This window comes from Cololabis saira, chromosome 8 (assembly GCF_033807715.1).
Source record: "Cololabis saira isolate AMF1-May2022 chromosome 8, fColSai1.1, whole genome shotgun sequence".
NCBI lineage: Eukaryota > Metazoa > Chordata > Actinopteri > Beloniformes > Belonidae > Cololabis > Cololabis saira.
Window position 1 is genome coordinate 41,002,952 of NC_084594.1, and position 19,274 is coordinate 41,022,225.

Sequence of the window (19,274 nt, forward strand, 5' to 3'; positions counted from 1 at the left end):
GATGTCCGTAAATGGGACTACCTCATCCTCACTGCAGCATCTCGTTCGTGGTCCGAATGAGCAGCTGGACGAAGTTTGATCCATTATGAGTGCCCATCAAAATCTTAAGTTTACATCTCACAAACCTGTTAATCAGATGAAATGTTAGTCCTACAGCTAGAATACCAGGTAAAACCAGAAGTCTAGTTTTCTACACACCATTTGACACAAACATCATCTTTCTCCTGACAGAATCAAAGTATTGATCCTGTTTCCAGCCTGTGAATGCAGGTGTTTCCAGTATCCATGGATGTTTTGCAATCTTCGCACAAAACTAAATGAAAGTGACTTTGTAACGTGTTTTTGCATCTACTATAGCAGGTATATCATGATAGAAGTTTGAAAAATGTCTGTCTCACATCGATGGTCTGGATGAAGAAGGTTTAAAGGGGACCTATTATGAAAAACACGTTTTTTCTTGTTTTAACATATATAAAGTGGTCTCCCCTCACCGTGCCAGCACAGGGGAGACAAAATACCATGGAATTCTGCAGGGTCTGCTCCCCCCCCTGACTGAGTCTTCCAGTGTCACGTGACCTTTTTTTGAGCCGATGAGAATCTGCGCCTATGGTGACGTCACCATAGGCGCTCATTTCCATAGGTTCAGCCTCCGCTGCTGAAACCACGCCCACAACCAGCTCTCTCCGCTGCTGGAGCGGCCCTTCCTTCAGCCAGTCGGACGCGGATCCGGGTTAAATCATCCAGGTTCCCGGGTGGTTTGGGAGCTGGGTCCTCGGAGGTCCATCCCAGGTCGGACCAGCTTCACCCTCCGAGATTTTCAGCCAAATCTGTCGGTTTGATCACCGGTAACGGGCGATGCGCAGCGGATGCGCAGCGGATGCGCAGCGGATGCGCCACAGAGCCGATCTGTGCGCCCGCCGTGGGGTTGCGGCGCCCGTCGCGCAGCATCCGCCAGGCAGATCCGGCTGAAATTCCGCTGGTCGGTCCCCGGGAGTCCCTGCTACCAGTCCAGGTGGGTTCCTGCGGTCCCGGCCGGTCGGAACTGGTCAGATTCCCTGGTTAAAGCCGCGGTGATGCGCGCTGCTCCAGCCTACTTGCTGGTTCCCGAAGCGGGGTCCGTCCGACTAAATTGTCCAGGTTCCTGGCCGCTTTGGGAGCAGGGATTTCTGGGGTACGTCCCAGGCTGGATCAGCTTCACCCTCCGAGATTTTCAGCCAAATCTGTCGGTTTGATCCCCGGTAACGGGCGATGCGCCCCGGAGCCACGCCGGGCGCCCGGCATGGCTCCGGGGCAGCGTTCAGCATCTGCCGGGCAGATCCGGCTGAAATAGTGCATAAATGTTATTTATATACAACTCATATTTTATTTTTTTAACAATAAAGTTGCCATTTGTGAAAATTCAGTGTTGGGATTTATTTACAGGCTCGGGCTGCTCTGGCGGAGCAAGGTTTATTCTCCTCCCCTGCTACACGTCATTCAGGGAGCCAATCAGCACAGAGCCTCATTATCATACCCCCCCCTTCCCTTAGAATGGAGCACAGAAAAAGAGGTTAGAAAAGGTAAAACTAGTGACAGGGCCCACAGGCTGGATTTCTGATTTATGTAGAAAAAACAAGCTTTAGATTGTTTTTAAGACATTCAAGGCCTGTTTAAAATATACATTAAATGCCATAATATGTCCCCTTTAAAGAAGCATTTGTGATCAAAGGACAACACTGGTATTATTATTTGTGGAAGATATTTTGGAAATTTTACAGCAACCCACGCAATCTTTCCCTAAAAGCTGACGTATTGTTTAGAGGAATAGAGCTCTATGTCTTATGTCCAAAACATGCTGGTCCTGTCTCTCAATTAGTAGGGAGTTACTTTTGCATTAAAGCAAAAATACCAGCTGAAAAGATGCTGCAATAAAACGATCACGCATAAAAACATCATCATAGCAGGCAAAAGCGATATATCACACTTTTAACCCGCTCCACAGCTGGACCGAAAAACAGTCTTGAATTTCGTCAGACCTTCTCTCACCAGCTGAGCTGATGGTGACGGATTGATCAAAGTCGGCCAAGTGACACTCAGAATTTCAATAAAACATGAATCAGATGGTTCTGTTATTTCCTTCTGACAGCAATTATATGTATTGTAGTGAAATACATTGAGTTCTGTTTTTAAAGGTTTCATTTGAAGCTGCTTCATGCTGTGCAGCATGTGGTTTACATTTGGGGAGTTTCAACCAAAACCTTCTAATCCAAACCAAAGCTCCTCTTGAAAGGAGGAAAAATAACCTGCTCGTAGTGACTTAAATGATGTCAGACGGCCCGTCAACCATTTTAGAGCAAGTGGACACAAATAGTTTCAGAAGTTCTTTTTTTTCCCAGTCATTTTCTCCATTTAACTTTGAATCTTATTATTTTAAAGCATATTTCAGAAACAAGTATTCTTTGTGAAATTGAGAGCATAAATATTAATCAATTCATATTAGATGAAAATTTTTCCCACAGTAAACATATACTGAATATCAGTTCATTTACATGAATTAATACATGATGCAATCTGTGCAGGGCATTCACCACCTCTCCCATGATGGATGAATGAATGAATGAATGAATGAATGAATGAATGAATGAATGAATGAATGAATGAATGAATGAATGAATGAATGAATGAATGAATGAATGAGCTTGGAACTGTCCAATCAGAATATATCACTTAGTCATGTCCTTTACACTGATAATAATCTTAATAATGTTGTAATCACTCTTAATCAGTGCTTTTGTTTCATTTAAAGGAGCATGAGGCAGGATTGAGGCAGGATTTATGAAAAAAATTCGTATACGTTTTACGTTTTCTAGTAATTATGTCAGATGAAGCGTTCCAAAATAAAAAGAATGAGTCCTCTAGTGTATCCGTTGCCTTGAACAGGCTGTGTGCTGCAAAATGTGCTGCAATTCTGGGCCCGAATTTCCTGTGCTGTCCTGTGGATGTGACGTCACATGACGCTGCATGTGCGTTCTCCCCGTTCTCCCGTGCCGGCTTCACTGTTGGCTGCAGTACCCCCAACGGCCGTCGCGGTGAAGGGTGGCGCTAGAGACTCATTTCCTAAAAGGAGCCTCATGCTCCTTTAACGTGTTTTGCTTTATACTGTATATATATATATATATATATATATATATATATATATATATATATATATATATATATATTTACCATAATTACTTTCATAACTGCAATTACATCACTACTACTTTACTTTTCTTTTATTAAGAAAGAGAGGGGGGACATCTTTTGTTTGCCCTTTTTACAGAAAAAAAGATATACTGTATGCTTATGCTAACATAATGTAGTTGTACATTCAGTTACAAAATCAAGATAGGTGCATTTTCAGATATTGTTAATTTGAGCACAATGTCAGAGCAAACTGTAAAAAACACAGAAAGGTTTCAGGCTAGTTTACTCTACAGTTTAACAGTTTCACCAGGAAGCTCCAGGCAGTTATAGGAGAGGTCTCAGGCCACACTTCTACGTTAAGTTATACATTTCTGACACTGAAACACTGAAATGGATCTTAACTTGTACCGTACTTACGAAAGTGGCCTTTCCAGTCTGCCGCCGGGGGAGCCGATGACCTCCCCCAAGGTGCAGAATATCTGACCCAGAAAGTCCTGCACAAAGAACAGAAACAACATAATTGTCAGGGTTTGACACTTCCCCCCAGTTTTTGAGTTTCAGTTCTGTCCCTCCTGTTTCCATCTGCCCTGATTGTCTGCACCTGTGTCTCGTTGTGTCTCGTTATCCCCTGTGTATATCTGGTCTTGTCTTTCCCTTCTCCCTGTCGGTCTGTACTGTTTCCTCCCTCTGTGTTCCCATGTGTTTCCAGTTTTTTGATCTCAGTTCAGAGTTTTTGCCATCCTGCCAAGCAGCGCTTTTTGTTGGAATTAATAAATCTTTGTTTTTTGAGAACTCCTGCCTCCGGCCTCACACTCTCTCTCCTGCGTTTGGGTCCTCATCTAACCAACCGTGACAATCATCTTCAAACCGTCCACTTAAATCCAGCAACATAATAAACTAAATTATATAATAATACAACAAAGTAATTTGTTAGCAATGCATTTTTGGTGTAATTTTGTTCTGCAGTCAAGTGAAAGAAAGATAATGTCAGAGATCAATAACACCACTCAGACAAAAGTGGACCATTTTCTATTGTTTAAAGAACTGGGAGAAGTGGGTGAAGGGTTTAAAATGTTAGCTTACCTTCTGCTCGGCAGGCCAGGAGGCATGTTTGGAAAAAAGACACAATTTAGATGAAATGCTTTCAGACAAAAAACAACAACAACAAAAGTATAAACTGTGAGCAGTGATCAGTGGAGCCAAAACAGAACCTCGACGACAGCCCTTTACCAAAACACTGACAGGCTGCCAGAATGATCCAGCTATGAGACCTAAAACTTGTACTTGTAAAGAAGAAAAAAACGGCTGTATTTTGTAAACGGCCTGTGTTATTGACATGTAAACTTTGGGAGTTAAACATCTTTTTATCAACGTTTTGTGTGTGCTATCAGGTGAAAGTTGAGGAGATTCACAGATAGTTGCCATAAGATTTAGTAAAATATGGGATCAGAGCAAAAAAGAAAAAACTTCTATCACTTTTGACTCCTGAGGTAATAACAAAATCAACATGTCTAATTATTTATAGTGCCCAGTGGAATTATTTCTAATTTATTATCGACAAAAAATATTTTTTTATCCGTGCCAGCTTCTTTGTTTTTTTTTTTTTTGATGATAACTTATTTACTTCAGTTCTTTAGAATTTATGAAGGAAAGGGATTAACCACCTCCCCCTCCTCCTCCTCCTCCTCCTCTCCCTCCTCCTCCTCCCCCTCCCCCTCCCCCTCCTCATTTTCTGACTGCTCGTCTGCATCAGCAGCACAGATGATCCACACTTGTGACTCAGTGATCCAAACCTGGTTTATGACACATCAACTCACAGACCAGGGGGAGTGAAATTCACAGGACCTTTTTTTCAAAAGGTCACACCTGGAGAGGAATGTTCATCTGGCTCCCCATAAAGATACACATGTTATCCATGAACAAACCAAAGAATAATTTGGGAGAGTCCTTAAAAGCAGGATGAATAGAATCCACATCAACCCCTCCATGAATAAGTTACACCTTGGGAGGAAGGGGGGGGGCAGCAGGGCCTGGCACAACCAGGAACAAAGGATTCTATAGTCGTAAAATTATTATGTTGAGAAAAACCCCAACCATTCACATCGTCTCAGGCCTTTCAGAGCTCTGAGAGAAAACTTTAAGAATGGAATGTGTGAATTAACTTAACAAACCTTCAATGTGATTTCAAGTCTTTAAAATTAAAGTGTATGTCTCCAGTTCACCACCATGGGTGAACGATTCTGTTGTTGTTCGTATGACTTTTTAAATGATATCAGGTCCTTTATTAAGTCACAGGACCAAAGTAACCAGATGCCTTATGTGTATTCGTTAAGATATAGTATGCATGAAAACAATAATAATACTATATATATAATGCGTCCAAATATAGAACTCAATCTATCATGTGGATGAACTGAAATCTATAAGGTTCTTTTCCTTTCTTTTATTTTATTTTATCTTACCAAGATAAGTTAAGGAGGAGACTTTTGATGAGAGGCGTTAACTCCAGTACCTTAGCTGCTGTGACGTATTTGATTGTGCAACCCCTTTGTTTGTGTCGGCGCTGATGAGAAATCAGCTGGAGCCGCGAGCGGCTGAGAAGAAAACAGAGCGCCTAGTGCAGTGTTTCTCAATCCTGGTCCTCGAGTACCACTGTCCTGCATGTTTTAGATGTTTCCCTGCACCAACACACCTGATTCTAATTAAAGGTCCTAATTAGCTTGTCACCAAGGTCTGCACAATTCTGTTGATGACACAGGTACTTGTATCACGGTGTGCTGAAGCAGGGTAGCATCTAAAACATGCAGGACAGTGGTACTCGAGGACCAGGATTGAGAAACACTGGCCTAGTGGATCTGGTCGTTCCTTATCGCCCGTCTACATCCCTTTTTAATTCTCTCCTCAGCCACCAGGTTTAAGAACATCTCCACCTCAGAGTTGGATCATGAAACAGACATTTGCACTGTATAATAAAATTGCTGCGAGCCTCGAGTCGCCAGTCGCTCTCGCGCTGACTCCCGCTTCCTGATTCAAACGTCTGACGGCCCCGCCCCCCGACCAATCAGTGGCGTGGAGGGTGATGACGTCAGATCCAGGGCCGACTCAGCACGCTCAGAACATCGGCAGAATAGGTACAGAAAAAGTATCTACTTGGCCAGGCTTTACCCGTCTCGGCCCGTAGTGGAAAAGCGCAAGACGGGGGCGTGGCGAGTAGAAGCGCGCAGAGTAGGTACTAGTGGAAAAGGGACATAGGGTGCTCAAACAGTTAGTCAGAGCAGAATAAGACAGAGAAGAATGGAGTTGTGAGAGTTGAGAATGTTAATATTCCTTTGGCTCCTTTAACCATCTTTTCTTTTCCTTAATAATTTTCCTCTGAATCTTTGAGTCTTTGAATTGACTAGCTTTAACCTTTCCTGAAGATTGAAATCCTCCTTTATTTTTGTAGTAATTAATTTTTGATGAACTTTTGTATCATTAAGAAAACCGAGTAATATTCTCTACAGAGAAGCTTTGGGTTTCTTATAATTTAAAGTCAAGTCTGAGTTTTTCCATTTTTGGTTTTCGTTTAGGTTCACGCTGTGGTCATACCACAAAAATGACTATTCTGGTACTACTCTCGCTTGGCCAACGAGAATCTCCCAGCACCGTCGCTGTCATGGTCAGTCCTCTGCTCTGATCTGCCTTCAGTGGTTTTCCACTCCCCTCTCTCGTGCTCACCCCATCTGCAGCCACGCCCACCTCATTAGCCACGCCCACCTCGTCACTCACTCCCCTCACCTGCTCTCCCAGCTGCAGCTCCTCAGCAATCTAGAAGCTATATAAACTCCACTCTCCTGTTTGCCCACTGCCAGATTGTCTCTTTGCCATGCAAGACTCTCCAGCGTTCTCTGCCCTAACCTCCCGTTGCCGACCCTGCCTGTTCCTGGACTCTGCCTTGTCTCCTGTTCTCCGGTGCCTGACTTTGTCTTCTGAACCTGACACTGATTCCTGCCTGATCCTGGTCCTGCATTCCTGCCTGCTCTTCGCTCCTGTTGGGAAATAAAGTGAACCAGACTACTACCACTTTGTGCTCTGTGTGCTGCTTTTGGGTTCTCTGCCGGCCGTAACAGTCGCCAATCAACCACGCTAGGCTAGACGATAGCTAAACCAGCTGAGATGAACCAGAGCTCAGTGGACCTGCTGGCAGGCCGACCTCAGAATCACAGAGGAGCGTGCATTGGGCCCGGATCATCCGCTGTTCGTCTACTTGGCAAAGTTCCACCTTGGCTCAACCAGTCTACGGCTCGGTGAGGCAGGTCGTCTGGCGTACATTGGTGTCTCTTACAACCGAACCAAGGAAGTCAACCTTCATTTTTCTTTTAAACATCACATTTTTTGGTTAATTACCGTCTTTAGTTACTCATTTTAGATTAGATTTTTGGTCATGAAAACTTCTCCTCGTCTCTTCTTCATTTCCTATCCGTTCATCTCTGATGTTAACCAGATTATGGTCCACTCCCACCTATATGCATATATAAGGTGTGTGTGTGTGTGTATGTATATATATATATATATATATATATATATATATATATATATATATATATATAGGAACACTACACTCAACATGCCAGCCTGTTTCCGCCGGTCTTAAAGTCCTATAACATCCACACTGCGAGTCAGTTCCCAGTTCCAATACATGTCTGCGTTGGTAACGGTCTTATTGATGGCTCTTGTTCATGAATACAAGTGTCTTGCGTCACACATTCACATGAATCCGACTTCCCTCTGAAACAACACACGTGTGCAACTGATATTAGACAGGATGTGTAATTTCTACTAACAATAAATGTCATATTTGTGAGGCCATACTGAGGTTGACAAATGGTTCAGAACGAAAGACATCAATTATTAATATTTAGCTCCAGCAGACAAAAAAAATACTATATGAAAAGTTGAAGGAGGCAATAGATGGATGGATAGATGAGTTAAAACACAACCTTCATTCTCATTAATTACATTTTCCATTTATAGCCGTATGGCCCTTGTATCCATTAGATGAAACTGTTCAGTTTTACTTTTCTAGTTGTTGTGATGTTAGTTGTGCATGTTCCCATGACAGAGATGCACGTCTCAGCAGGCATGGGGAGCAGAGTAACACCTGGCAGGTGGATGAGAACGATGCTCAGCACACCTTCTGATATTGATTCTGATTCACATGTATATATGACATACACTTTTGTATCTGATAATCGGAATTGACAATCCATTTTTTGTGTCCACACGGCCTTGAAAAGAAGTAATAGGTTGGTAGTGTGAATGCAGGCTTGCTGTCTGACCCAGTTGCTAGAGGTAACCCAGCTTCCTGCACGGGATCATTTGGATTGATTACTTGTGAACTGATGTTCTGTTGTAAGAAAATACCAATCTTGTATTTTACCTGCCTCTTTTGTCAAGCACCTGAGCCTTCTGTTTATGCAGCCCCTATTCCGTTGTTACAAATGTATTATTACTATTGTTATTATTATCATAGAGGATTAGATAATTAACCTTTTGTTAATTGAAAAAAAATCAATAAAATATAAATGTTCAAGGGGGAAAAAGTGAGGATAAAGATGACCAAGTTAATGGGTGAAGACATTAAGTGCTACTTACATGTTTGGAGAGACTGGAGCTCCTCGTATCCACGTTGTACCTATAATTTAAACAAAACATTTTAGTTGAATTCCAATAAAAATGCATGTTATCAAAATAAAAAGCATCATGTAACAAAAACATAGAAGGGAACATCCAACAAATACAAGAGAAACACAGATAAAAGGAGAAGAAAAGAACATTTATGAGCTGAATACGGTTTATTTCACTGGTTAGTCAGACGTGAAAAAACAACAAGACATTAACAAATGTGAAGCGGCACAGACATCCAGTCCTCTTTGGAGATCAACGCCGTCTGAATTTTCCGTGGCAGTTGTGCTGCTTGTGCTGCTAGACGTCTAAAGGCCTCTTTTTCTCTGAGGACGTCCTCTTCAAAGCCCTCACCAGGGATCTTTGAAGGGGATTCTGTTTCTTGTTTGAAGAAAATCCACTTGTCATCAAAGAACATTACACAGACAATGTGTACGCTTCAGTCGCTCGCCTCTCTCTGGACTTCCGTCTCATTGTTTTCCTGTTCCAGCTCCATTAATGTGTTTCTGAAGCCTGCGGAGCGGCCAGAGGAAGACTGGAGGAGGACTGCTCTCACCACTTCACCAGTAGAACAAAGATGACCGGACTGAAGAAGAGCCACGGTTCCCCAAGCACACGCTTTTCCTTAAGAAACAGCGTCTTCGTATCAACAGTCTGACTTTATAAACGCTCTGTGTTATGTTGACCAACATGTCCACATTACAGACCAATACTCATGAACGCAACTAAAACTGTATTTTATGCCTGCTGTTTTGAGCGGGATCCATATAGGCCAGCGGGTTCAAAACATCCATTTGTTTAATAATGAAAATAAAAACACCGATGTCAGATTCAATGTAAAACTACGGAACAGTATTAGGGCCATGCAGGAGAAAAAATATTTGAGAGGGGAAGATTTTTTTTTATTGTGCACTTCGAGAAAAAAGTCGAAATGTCGAGATTAATGTTGAAATACAATTTCAAGAATAAAGTCAAAATTTTGCCTTTTTTCTCAACATTTCAACTTTATTCACGAAATTTTGACTTTTTTCTCAACATTTCAACTTTATTCACGAAATTTTGACCTTTTTCTCAACATTTCAACTTCATTCACGAAATTTTGACTTTTTTCTCGAAATTTCGACTTTTTTCTCGAAATTTCGACAAAGTGCATTTCGAAGTGCATAATGAAAAAAAAATCTTCCTCCTCTAAAATGTTATTTTTATTTTTCTCCTGCCTGGCCCGGTAGTAAAACAGCTACTGCGAATGCAGCTTTATGTAGGGTTGAAGATGACGTTAACAAGCACCTGCTATCGCTGGAACATGGCAATAAACAGGATTTATACCTGCTGTTTCAGGTGATTTCTGTAAACACCAAATACTGTTCTTTCGGGAGCCAACCAACAAAGATGATGACGCTCTCATGGAGATATTTCAGAGTAGCTAAGAAGTCTTTGATGTGGTTCTCACAGAACTTTTCTTTTTGTTTAAAGATGGCTTTGTGCCCTTTATTCAGAGTGCACACAGAAAGGGGTGGAGAGAGAGAATGGGGACAACATGCAGCAAAGGGCAGCAGGCTGGGACTCGAACCTGGACCGCTGCAAGAGGTACATCAGTACATGGGCCGCTTGCTTTAACCCAGTGTTTCTCAATCCTGGTCCTCGTGGGCCCCAGTCCTGCATGTTTTAGATGCTACCCTGCTTCAGCGCACCGTGATAAAAGTACCTGTGTCATCAACAGAGCTGTGCAGACATTGGTGACAAGCTAATGAGGACCTTTAATTAGAATCAGCTGTGTTTTTTTTTGTTGTTTTTTTGGGCTCTAGTGGCCCTTTTATTGAGATGCAGACTGGAAAGGGGTAGGGAGAGAGAACGGGGAAGACACGCAGCAAAGGTGCGCGGGCTGGATTCGAACCCGCGACCGCTGCAGGAGGAGGACTGTAGCCTCAGTATATGAGCTGCTGCTTAACCCACTGCGCCACCGAGCAGCCCAGAATCAGCTGTGTTGGTGCAGGGAAACATCTAAAACATGCAGGACAGGGTTCCACGAGGACCAGGATTGAGAAGCACTGCTTTTAACCACTGTGCCACCCAGCAGCTCTCACAGAAAAATGTTTAACAGGAACCAATAAGCTATCAAGGCTAGCAGATGGTGACTGTTAATCAATCAAAATGACATGGTGCATTACTTCTGCGACAAAAACTTTGTGATAGATACATGTATGTGAGGGCTTGGTAGGTGCAGGATGTCTGAGGTAATTCTCCCTATTTGTATTTATAAATAAATAAATATAACATAATATAATATATATATATATATATATATATATATATATATATATATATATATATATATATATATATATATATATATATATATACAATATTATATAATGTATTTATATTTAATAAATACATATTTCTAAATGTTTGTATGTATGTCTTCTTCATACTGGAGCTGTAATAGTTTTCGGTGCATCACTGATGAGGAGCCCTCCTCATTCTCCTCCAGATCAGTCCAGGTCACTTATCTAGTGATGGTGGAGTGAGGTCAGTCTCAAAGTCCTCATTAGTGATTCACCATCTCGTCCACCTCATTTTTATTCTTTAACAGGTCAAAATGGGCTGGGCAGAAGAGCAGCTGGAGTCCAGGGGTCCACGCAGATTTGCATCAGTCCCAGCCCAAGGTTGAACAGCTTCATCCCCTTGTAACTATCTACGTCTAGCAGACCACTGAAGCCTTATAAAGGTTTGCCAAAATTCAGATTTGTACCTCTACGGTCTTTTATAAGCCCAAGCCGTAACACCCCCTGTGGACACGATTTTACAAAATGTACAAATGATTAATTGTGAATCATTACATTATAAGATACTGGCAAAGCAGTGTCACTGGGCTTAACAGACAAATTTGACTTGTAACTTTTAACTTTGAAGCAGATTGTTCAATCAAAGTTACTACTACTACTGTCATTTAACAGACACTTTTATCCAAAGCGACTTACATCTGAGAGAACAACACAAGCACAAAATCACATAGGAGGGTACAGCTGGATCAGCGCTGGTCAGACTGCTGAGAGTCCAGTTGGACACAAGTGCTGCCATGTCAGTACTAGAATATATATATATATATATATATATATATATATATATATATATATATATATATATATATATATATATATATATATCATGTATCTAAGACACCATCTTGTCATAAGTGCATGCATCTACTAGATGCAGAAGTGCCCCTTAAAGAGCTGAGTCTTTAGCATACTCTCTAAAGTAGGTACAGATCCTGCAGATTGGACAGAGTTTGGTAGGTCGTTCCACCGGGGAACAATGGAGGAGAAGAGTCTAGTTGCTGATTTCACGCCACGTTGTGGTGGAAGAACCAGGCGTCTTTCACTGGCTGAGTGGAGCTGTGGAGAGGGAGTGTAGCTCTGGATGAAGGAGTGAAGGTAGAGGGAGTGTATCTCTGGATGAAGGAGTGAAGGTAGAGGGAGTGTATCTCTGGATGAAGGAGTGAAGGTAGAGGGGGTGTATCTCTGGATGAAGGAGTGAAGGTAGAGGGGGTGTATCTCTGGATGAAGGAGTGAAGGTAGAGGGAGTGTAGCTCTGGATGAAGGAGTGAAGGTAGGCAGGAGCTGTTTGGGTAATTGTTTGGCATAGCCAAAAGCAGAGCTTTGAACTTGATGCTGCAACTGTGAGCCAGTGCAGGGAGATTAGCAGCGGAGTGACATGAGCTCTCTTGGGTTGGTTGAAGACCAGACGTGCTACTGCATTCTGGGTTGTCTGAAGAAGTTTAACTGAGCATGCAGGAAGGTCGACCAACAAGGAATTACAGTAGTCAATGTTTGACATGACCAGAGCCTGAACCAAGAGTTGTGTCGTATGTTCTGTCAGGTAGAGTCTGATTTTACTGATGTTGTAAAGAGCAAAACGGCAAGACCTGGAAACCGAGGAAACATGGTCCTTAAAGGTCAGCTGGTTTTCTAACATGACACCAAGATTCCTAGTTGAAAATGTGGGCACAAGTGTGATGGAATCCAGCTGCAAGCTTATCTGAGGAGGTAAGGAACAACTGGGTGGACAGGAAATCCGCTCCGTCTTGGATAGATTTAGCTGAAGGTGGCGGTTCTTCATCCATGCAGAGATATCAGAAAGACATGATGATATTCACATTGAGACGGCCGTGTCACCAGGTGGGAAGGAAAGGAAGAGCTGAGTAGCATAGCAGTGGTAGGAGAAGCCATGAGAGCTTATGATTTTACCTAGTGAAGAGGTGTATAGTGAAAAAAGGAGAGGGCCAAGCACTGATCCCTTTGGCACCCCTGTTGCCAGCTCATGCGATCTGGACACTCGTCCTTGCCATGACACTCTCAAGGATCTTCCTGCGGGGTAAGACATGAACCACAAGGGTACAGATCCTGAAATGCCAAGCTTTGAGAGTGTGGAGAGGAGGATGTGATGGTTGACCGTGTCAAAGGCAGCAGACAGGTGAAGCAGTGTGAGGACTGAGGACAGACCAGCAGATCTGGCAGCCCGTAGTGACTCAGTAACTGACAGAAGACAGGGAGTAAAGGGCGACCGGCCAGGATTGGCACCTGTGGTTCCTGCACGAGGGACGACAGCCTCTGCATGTGGTGTGACATTCAACCCACTGAGCTATCCAGGACCCCCAAAAGTTGTTCTAACCTGTGTTCAACAGCAGGGCTCCAGACTAACTTTTTTCACTAGGAGCACAGTAGCCCCTAACTGAAAATTTCTAGGGGCACAATCAGAAATTTTAGGAGCGCACATCGTTTATCGACACGCTAACCAAATTTTTACATTTCTACTACATTTCAGTGTATTAGTAATACGTATTTCATAATAGATTAATGAATTACCACAATGTGCTGTTTCAAATGCAGTGTTACATTTTATTGTGCACTTTTAAAGATGCCGCAACATAAAGTAAACTGACAGCACCATTGCTGTCATTATATATAAAAAAACATACATTCACATGATAAAAAGTGCTTGGTAACAAAGTGCTTAGTAACCTTTCAGCCATGAATGTAACTGTTAAACACAGTACTTAACAAATGTACAAATATTGGGGGTACTGGCCAATAACATTTCCCTACTTGTGTCTTTACTAAAACCCTGAACTTACACCAGTTGACCAAATTCACTGCCTTCACTCAAATAACTAAGGATCTTACCAAGAAATATTCTTATTTCTTGGTAGGCTACGGCGGCGGCTCTGCGTCGATTTAAGGCGGAACCATAATTCAGGCTTTAGGGGAGCATATCGGAGAACAACCAGAAGAATATAGAGTGGATTAAAAATAAAAGTTAAGCACTGAGCTACATGTGTCTCCCGTCTGGGCCATTGCAGACTCATTGCCTGAGCATGATGTTACTAAAACCAAACATATCCGCCGTCTCTTTCTTCTAACTTTATGTGCGCGGCGCAGCGCATTGTGTCGCATTAAATGTGGTCCGGGCGTAATACCAGCTGGTGAAATTAAACGAAAAAAATAAATAAATAAATAGATCCCCCAACTCATTCCCTTTCACACTCATTGGCCTGCAAATATGGGGGTTCATTGAGGCACCCCAAAAAAAACAAAAAAAAAACACTGGCAAATTTACTGGTCGCACGTGTGCGAGTGGACATGAAATTCAGTCGCACATACTCAAATTTTGGTCGCAAAATGCGAGCATGTGGTCGCAGTCTGGAGCCCTGAACAGCATCGATGGAGGAATTGTCTCAAGTTTAATGAAAGTGAGTTGAAAGTCCTCACACTCGTTCATTTAGATTTTATCTACAGTTTTATGATAATGTCTTGACATTTCTAAAGACAAAAATAGCAAGAATAGGTGAGACTGATTCCAGCAACGAGTCCAGCACCCAATATTCATTCTTGAAAACAGAACATATGTGACAAAGTGCACATTTTCTCGTCATGACTCCCCCTACTAGTCAATTAGTTGAAAGATTGCTACGCTCTTTAAAAAAGCCATTATGATGATATGAGCATGCAATTTTCATGAATATCAGTCCTTTATTTTTATAATTATCAATCATTCAAACCCACCGGTGTACCAAGACTGCTTGGACGAGCTGCTTGGACACGGAACCACTGGAACTACATAACCGTGCACTGCCTTGAATATAGAGTGAATTTGATTGGTTATTGTTGAAATTATTAAAACTTTTGAAGTTGTCTTGAAAAATTACTTCAACAAAAAAACATTACATTTTATAGAACAAAAAAATAAATGAACAGTGAAGGACAATTTTGAAAAACTTAACCCTTGTGCTGTCTTTGGGTCAAAATGACCCAATTCTTCTATCCTTCTTTCCTCCTGCCATGCTCTCTCCTTCCTTCTTCCTTTCCTCTTTTCCTCCTTTTTTACCCTCCTTTACTCCTTTTTCTTCCTACCTCCGTTTTGTCATTCGTTCCTTTATTACCTTCTTTGCTTTTCCTTCCTTCTTCCCTCCCTTCTTTCTTTCCTTTTCTCCATTCCTTCCTCCCTCCCTTCTTTCCTTTTCTCCCTTCTTTCCTTCCTTTCTCCCTTCCTTCCATCTTTTTCTCCCTTCTTTCCTCCCTTCCATCTTTTCTCCCTTCCTTACTCCCTTTCCTACTTCCTTCTTTCCTTCTTTTTTCCTTTCTCCCTTCCTTCCGTTCCACGCTTCTTTCCTCCCTTCCATCTGTTCTCCCTTCTTTCCATTCCTCCCTTCTTTCCTTCCTTCCTTACTCCCTTTCCTACTTCCTTCCTTCTTTCCTCCTTTCTCCCTTACTTCCATCTTTTCTCCCTTCCTTACTCCCTTTCCTACTTCCTTCCTTCTTTCCTCCTTTTTTCCTTACTTCCTTCTTTCCTTCCTTCCATCTTTTCTCCCTTCACCCTCCCCTGACCCAAAGACAGCACAAGGGTTAAGGAAAAATGACTAAGTGGATGAAGGACCCCTTGGTAGACTTTCAAGCTGCCAACCATCTAGCCCCCTGCAGACCCTGCACCATGGAGCTGCTGATCCTCCTCAGATCCAACACCAAGCATGGATGGGACCTCCTTCATTTCCAGTGCCAGCTGTGGATTCCTCCCCACCTCCAGACCTTGTGCCATTTCCCCCCGTGAGCTCATCGGTAGCTCCTGTCCCACGTTTAGTTGAAGACCTCTGTTTACCTCCAGCTGGGATTCACACTGTCATTTAACCTCCTAAGAATCTTCCCTTCAGTCACTGATCCTGAACATCCACCAGGAGGAAGAATGGTCTTTAACAGGATGAGACCTCCAGCAGAACCAGACTCCAGGAGCATCTCTGCCTCCACCGGTTAAGAATCAGGACACCTGTCAGACAATGTTGCCGTTTGTGTTTCAGTCCAGCTGTTAATCACAGAGCTGAAAGACTCAGGAGAAACAGAAGAATGTGCTGAAAAGGTTTGTTTGGAGTACCGGACCTCCCTTTTACCACTAGTGCTTAAGTCATCTACAAAGTCTAACGGAGGAGTCTGCTAAGGAGCAACTAAGAAAACTATTCTTGCCGCATGTACAGGAATAAATAACGTGATAAGCAATTTATCACACTTATTATTTGCTGAATAGACATTGGGTTGTTGGATGGAAAATGTGTTCAATGTATGATTCATGCTTAATAGTAGGGAGGTTTGTTTACAAAATCTGGAGCATTTTGTGTCATTTCATGAACCTTTGTTGAATGCAAAAGTTACTCATGCCTAAATATAAGCAACCTAGACTACATATACAATCAACATGTGTTTTTTGTCCTTCTTAAACAATATATACTGGCACAAACTAGTCTTTTTTCTGTACAAAAACATCTTTAAAGGCCTCAGAGGTTTGTAAATCATCCTTTATACTTCACGTATCCCTTCAGGCACAGACGGTGATAAAGTGAGAACATTTTTAAAGTTGCCGACTTTTCTTTTCTGTATTTCTGTGACATAAAGAATTTAAAATGCAAAGACAACAATGACCTTTAGGGCTCCCTGTCCTCCAGCATTTACTTCCCTCAGTGGCAACACAATAACATGCCAGCAAGTGGGGGAAAGGCACAGCCTGTTCTGTTGTCAGGAACTGGCTTGGTTTATCAGGCGAACCACGGCTCACTGCAAAGTTTGGTTAAAGGCTGCTGCAACCAAAGGCAGTATCTGCCAGTGTTGTGCATGAACGAGTTCAAATGAACACGTTCATTTCTGTGAGAAAGTTGAACTGAACGCAACATATTTGCAAATAAAGAACTTGAACGTGAACATGTTCATTCTGCAGATCATGAACTGGAATTTGAACTGTTAAGATTATGTGAGTTTTAGCTTCACTGTTTAGGTCCAATTATTACGGAATAATCCTTCTCATTTTACCAGCGGGCGGCCGCACATTTAAAATACTCGTTGAGACGACGACTTCACACTACATTACCCACAATGCAGTGCACACACTAGCATAACAACGGGTACCAGCTCCAGCAACGGTGGCCGAGCCCGGTGCATCTTTACATGAACAGTGAAGAGAGAGACGTTGCGGAGGCAGATGATGATCTGCTTATCATTATCCGCGGGAATTTTACACATCGTCTCCCAAAGAGTCCGACGGTAGAAATCTAAGCTCTCTGTGCAAATTATGTCCACCTGCGCTGAGAAAACAAGTCAGAATGTCTGCCTCGTCAACTTCAAATTTGAAGTGTCATGTGGAGTTAAAGCATCCGTCCAGTGTGAGAAAATATCTGCAAGTCTTTGACAATCAAACAAAGTCATCAGGAAAGAGCAAGAAGACCCAACAGCCCCAAACGACCCCAGTCTCCCTGCTGCTCCTTCAGGGGGTTGATTTACCTGCAACAGGGAGACAAACTGATAATGGACTACATTGTTGGAGATTTACAGCCTCTGAGTAAAGTTGAAAAGCCACTAGGACAATACATGATTATACAGTGAACAGTTTTAGGATAGGGGGGGCGTTTCATTTGTACTTCTCACCTAAAAATATTGTAATGAACTGAATTTGAACTAGTTCAAAGTGAAAATGGTGAACTATGTACGGGAACTGTTCATTTTTAAACTATGTGAACTGAACTTTGAACTACAGTAGTTCATGAGTATGACCTTGCACAACACTGGTAGCTGCAGCATGAGAAGTTGGTTTGAACATCTCAAACAGAAACAGAAGCAGTAGTGACCAACATGGAAGACATGTTGGTCACTACTGTACAAGATGCACAAGATCCACCGGACTGAAACGTTGGACATCAGAAATCAGGGGAAGGTTTTGTTGCGCCCAGGAACACTGCAGCTGGGCAGGAGGAGTTGTGCCCTTCTCTAAGCAGTCCTACAGAAAATCCTGTACTGAGTCTAAGCAGTGGTTCCTCTTTTTTCCTATAATAAAGAATAATGGGCTAACAGCCCTGAAAAGAGCAGCCATGAGACGAAATAGTTTGGTTGTTGTCAAATTGAAGGAGGAATTTAAAGGTGGATGTGAAATGAGAACTTATCGGTGTCATGACTGGTCTGATCCCATTAGAACATGGTCTTTACCTGCGCTGTGCTTTTAACATTCTCAGTATGAATGGATGCCTAAAGACGAGACACACATCGGCTAAGAGGAAGTAATGGCTGTTTTATCTAACGAATAATACATTAGAGAACTACATTATGGGTAGTTTTTTCATGACACGTACTATTATTTTGTACTTAATTGTTTTAATTCTGCTTGCAGTGAGAGTCAGATAAGTGTTATGACATATCCATTACATTAATGTCATGATAATAAAATGATATGACAAGATAAGTTTAATATTCAAATGATGAATTCTGGTCCCAGATTGTATTAAGAGGCTTTTCATCATGTTCTGCTTTTTCTACCATGATTTGTAGCTTAATTCCCAACAGACATTATACCAAAAACCATCTACTGCAATTCAGTGGGCTAAAAATAAACCTGTCTGGAAATGCAGGAGTTTAATAATTCATAGCATCTACGTCCGATGCCTGTTTTTATTGGCACCCCCTCTCGTGACCCCGTATCAGAGACACCACAGCGGGCCCTGGAAATTAGTGGATTGTGCCATCCTGGAAACTCCCAAATAGTCCTTTTTAAAAAGAGGAATTCATCACTTTTATGAAAGAACATTCAATGAAATATTAAATATCTCAGTGGCATCTGAAAAAATATACCTGCATTATGAATGTTGAGAATACACAAAGCTGATCTCGTGACACTTTTTTTATCATGAATAATTTAATTTGATATTTGGTCTAAATGGTATTTCCCTACAGATTAAGATTTTCCTGGTAAATAATCAGTTATTTCAGTCACGCATCTTCAAATGTACCGTTTCTTTGTTCATAACTGATTTTGATGTAGATTTTGTATATTAACTCCCATGTTTCCTTTGTTTGCAAATACAAAACCGAAAGCACAAAAGATGATTTTAGCTTCCAGCTCTCTGAGTGCTGAGGAAA

General features: G+C 42.0%; 1 protein-coding gene across 2 annotated transcripts in view; it reads right to left on the reverse strand.

The window, feature by feature from the left end:
* The window catches only part of LOC133449562 (copine-9-like), a 177,359-nt gene that overhangs the window by 74,752 nt on the left and 83,333 nt on the right, over positions 1-19,274 (reverse strand). The window contains exons 5-7 of one of the 2 annotated variants that reach the window (XM_061728727.1): positions 8,800-8,839; positions 8,339-8,341; positions 3,583-3,659 (exon numbers count right to left, since the gene is read on the reverse strand). In XM_061728727.1, the coding sequence (XP_061584711.1) occupies positions 3,583-3,659; positions 8,339-8,341; positions 8,800-8,839 (120 nt within the window). The remainder of the gene's footprint in view (positions 1-3,582; positions 3,660-8,338; positions 8,342-8,799; positions 8,840-19,274) is intronic. The other variant, XM_061728726.1, reaches the window with a different exon arrangement.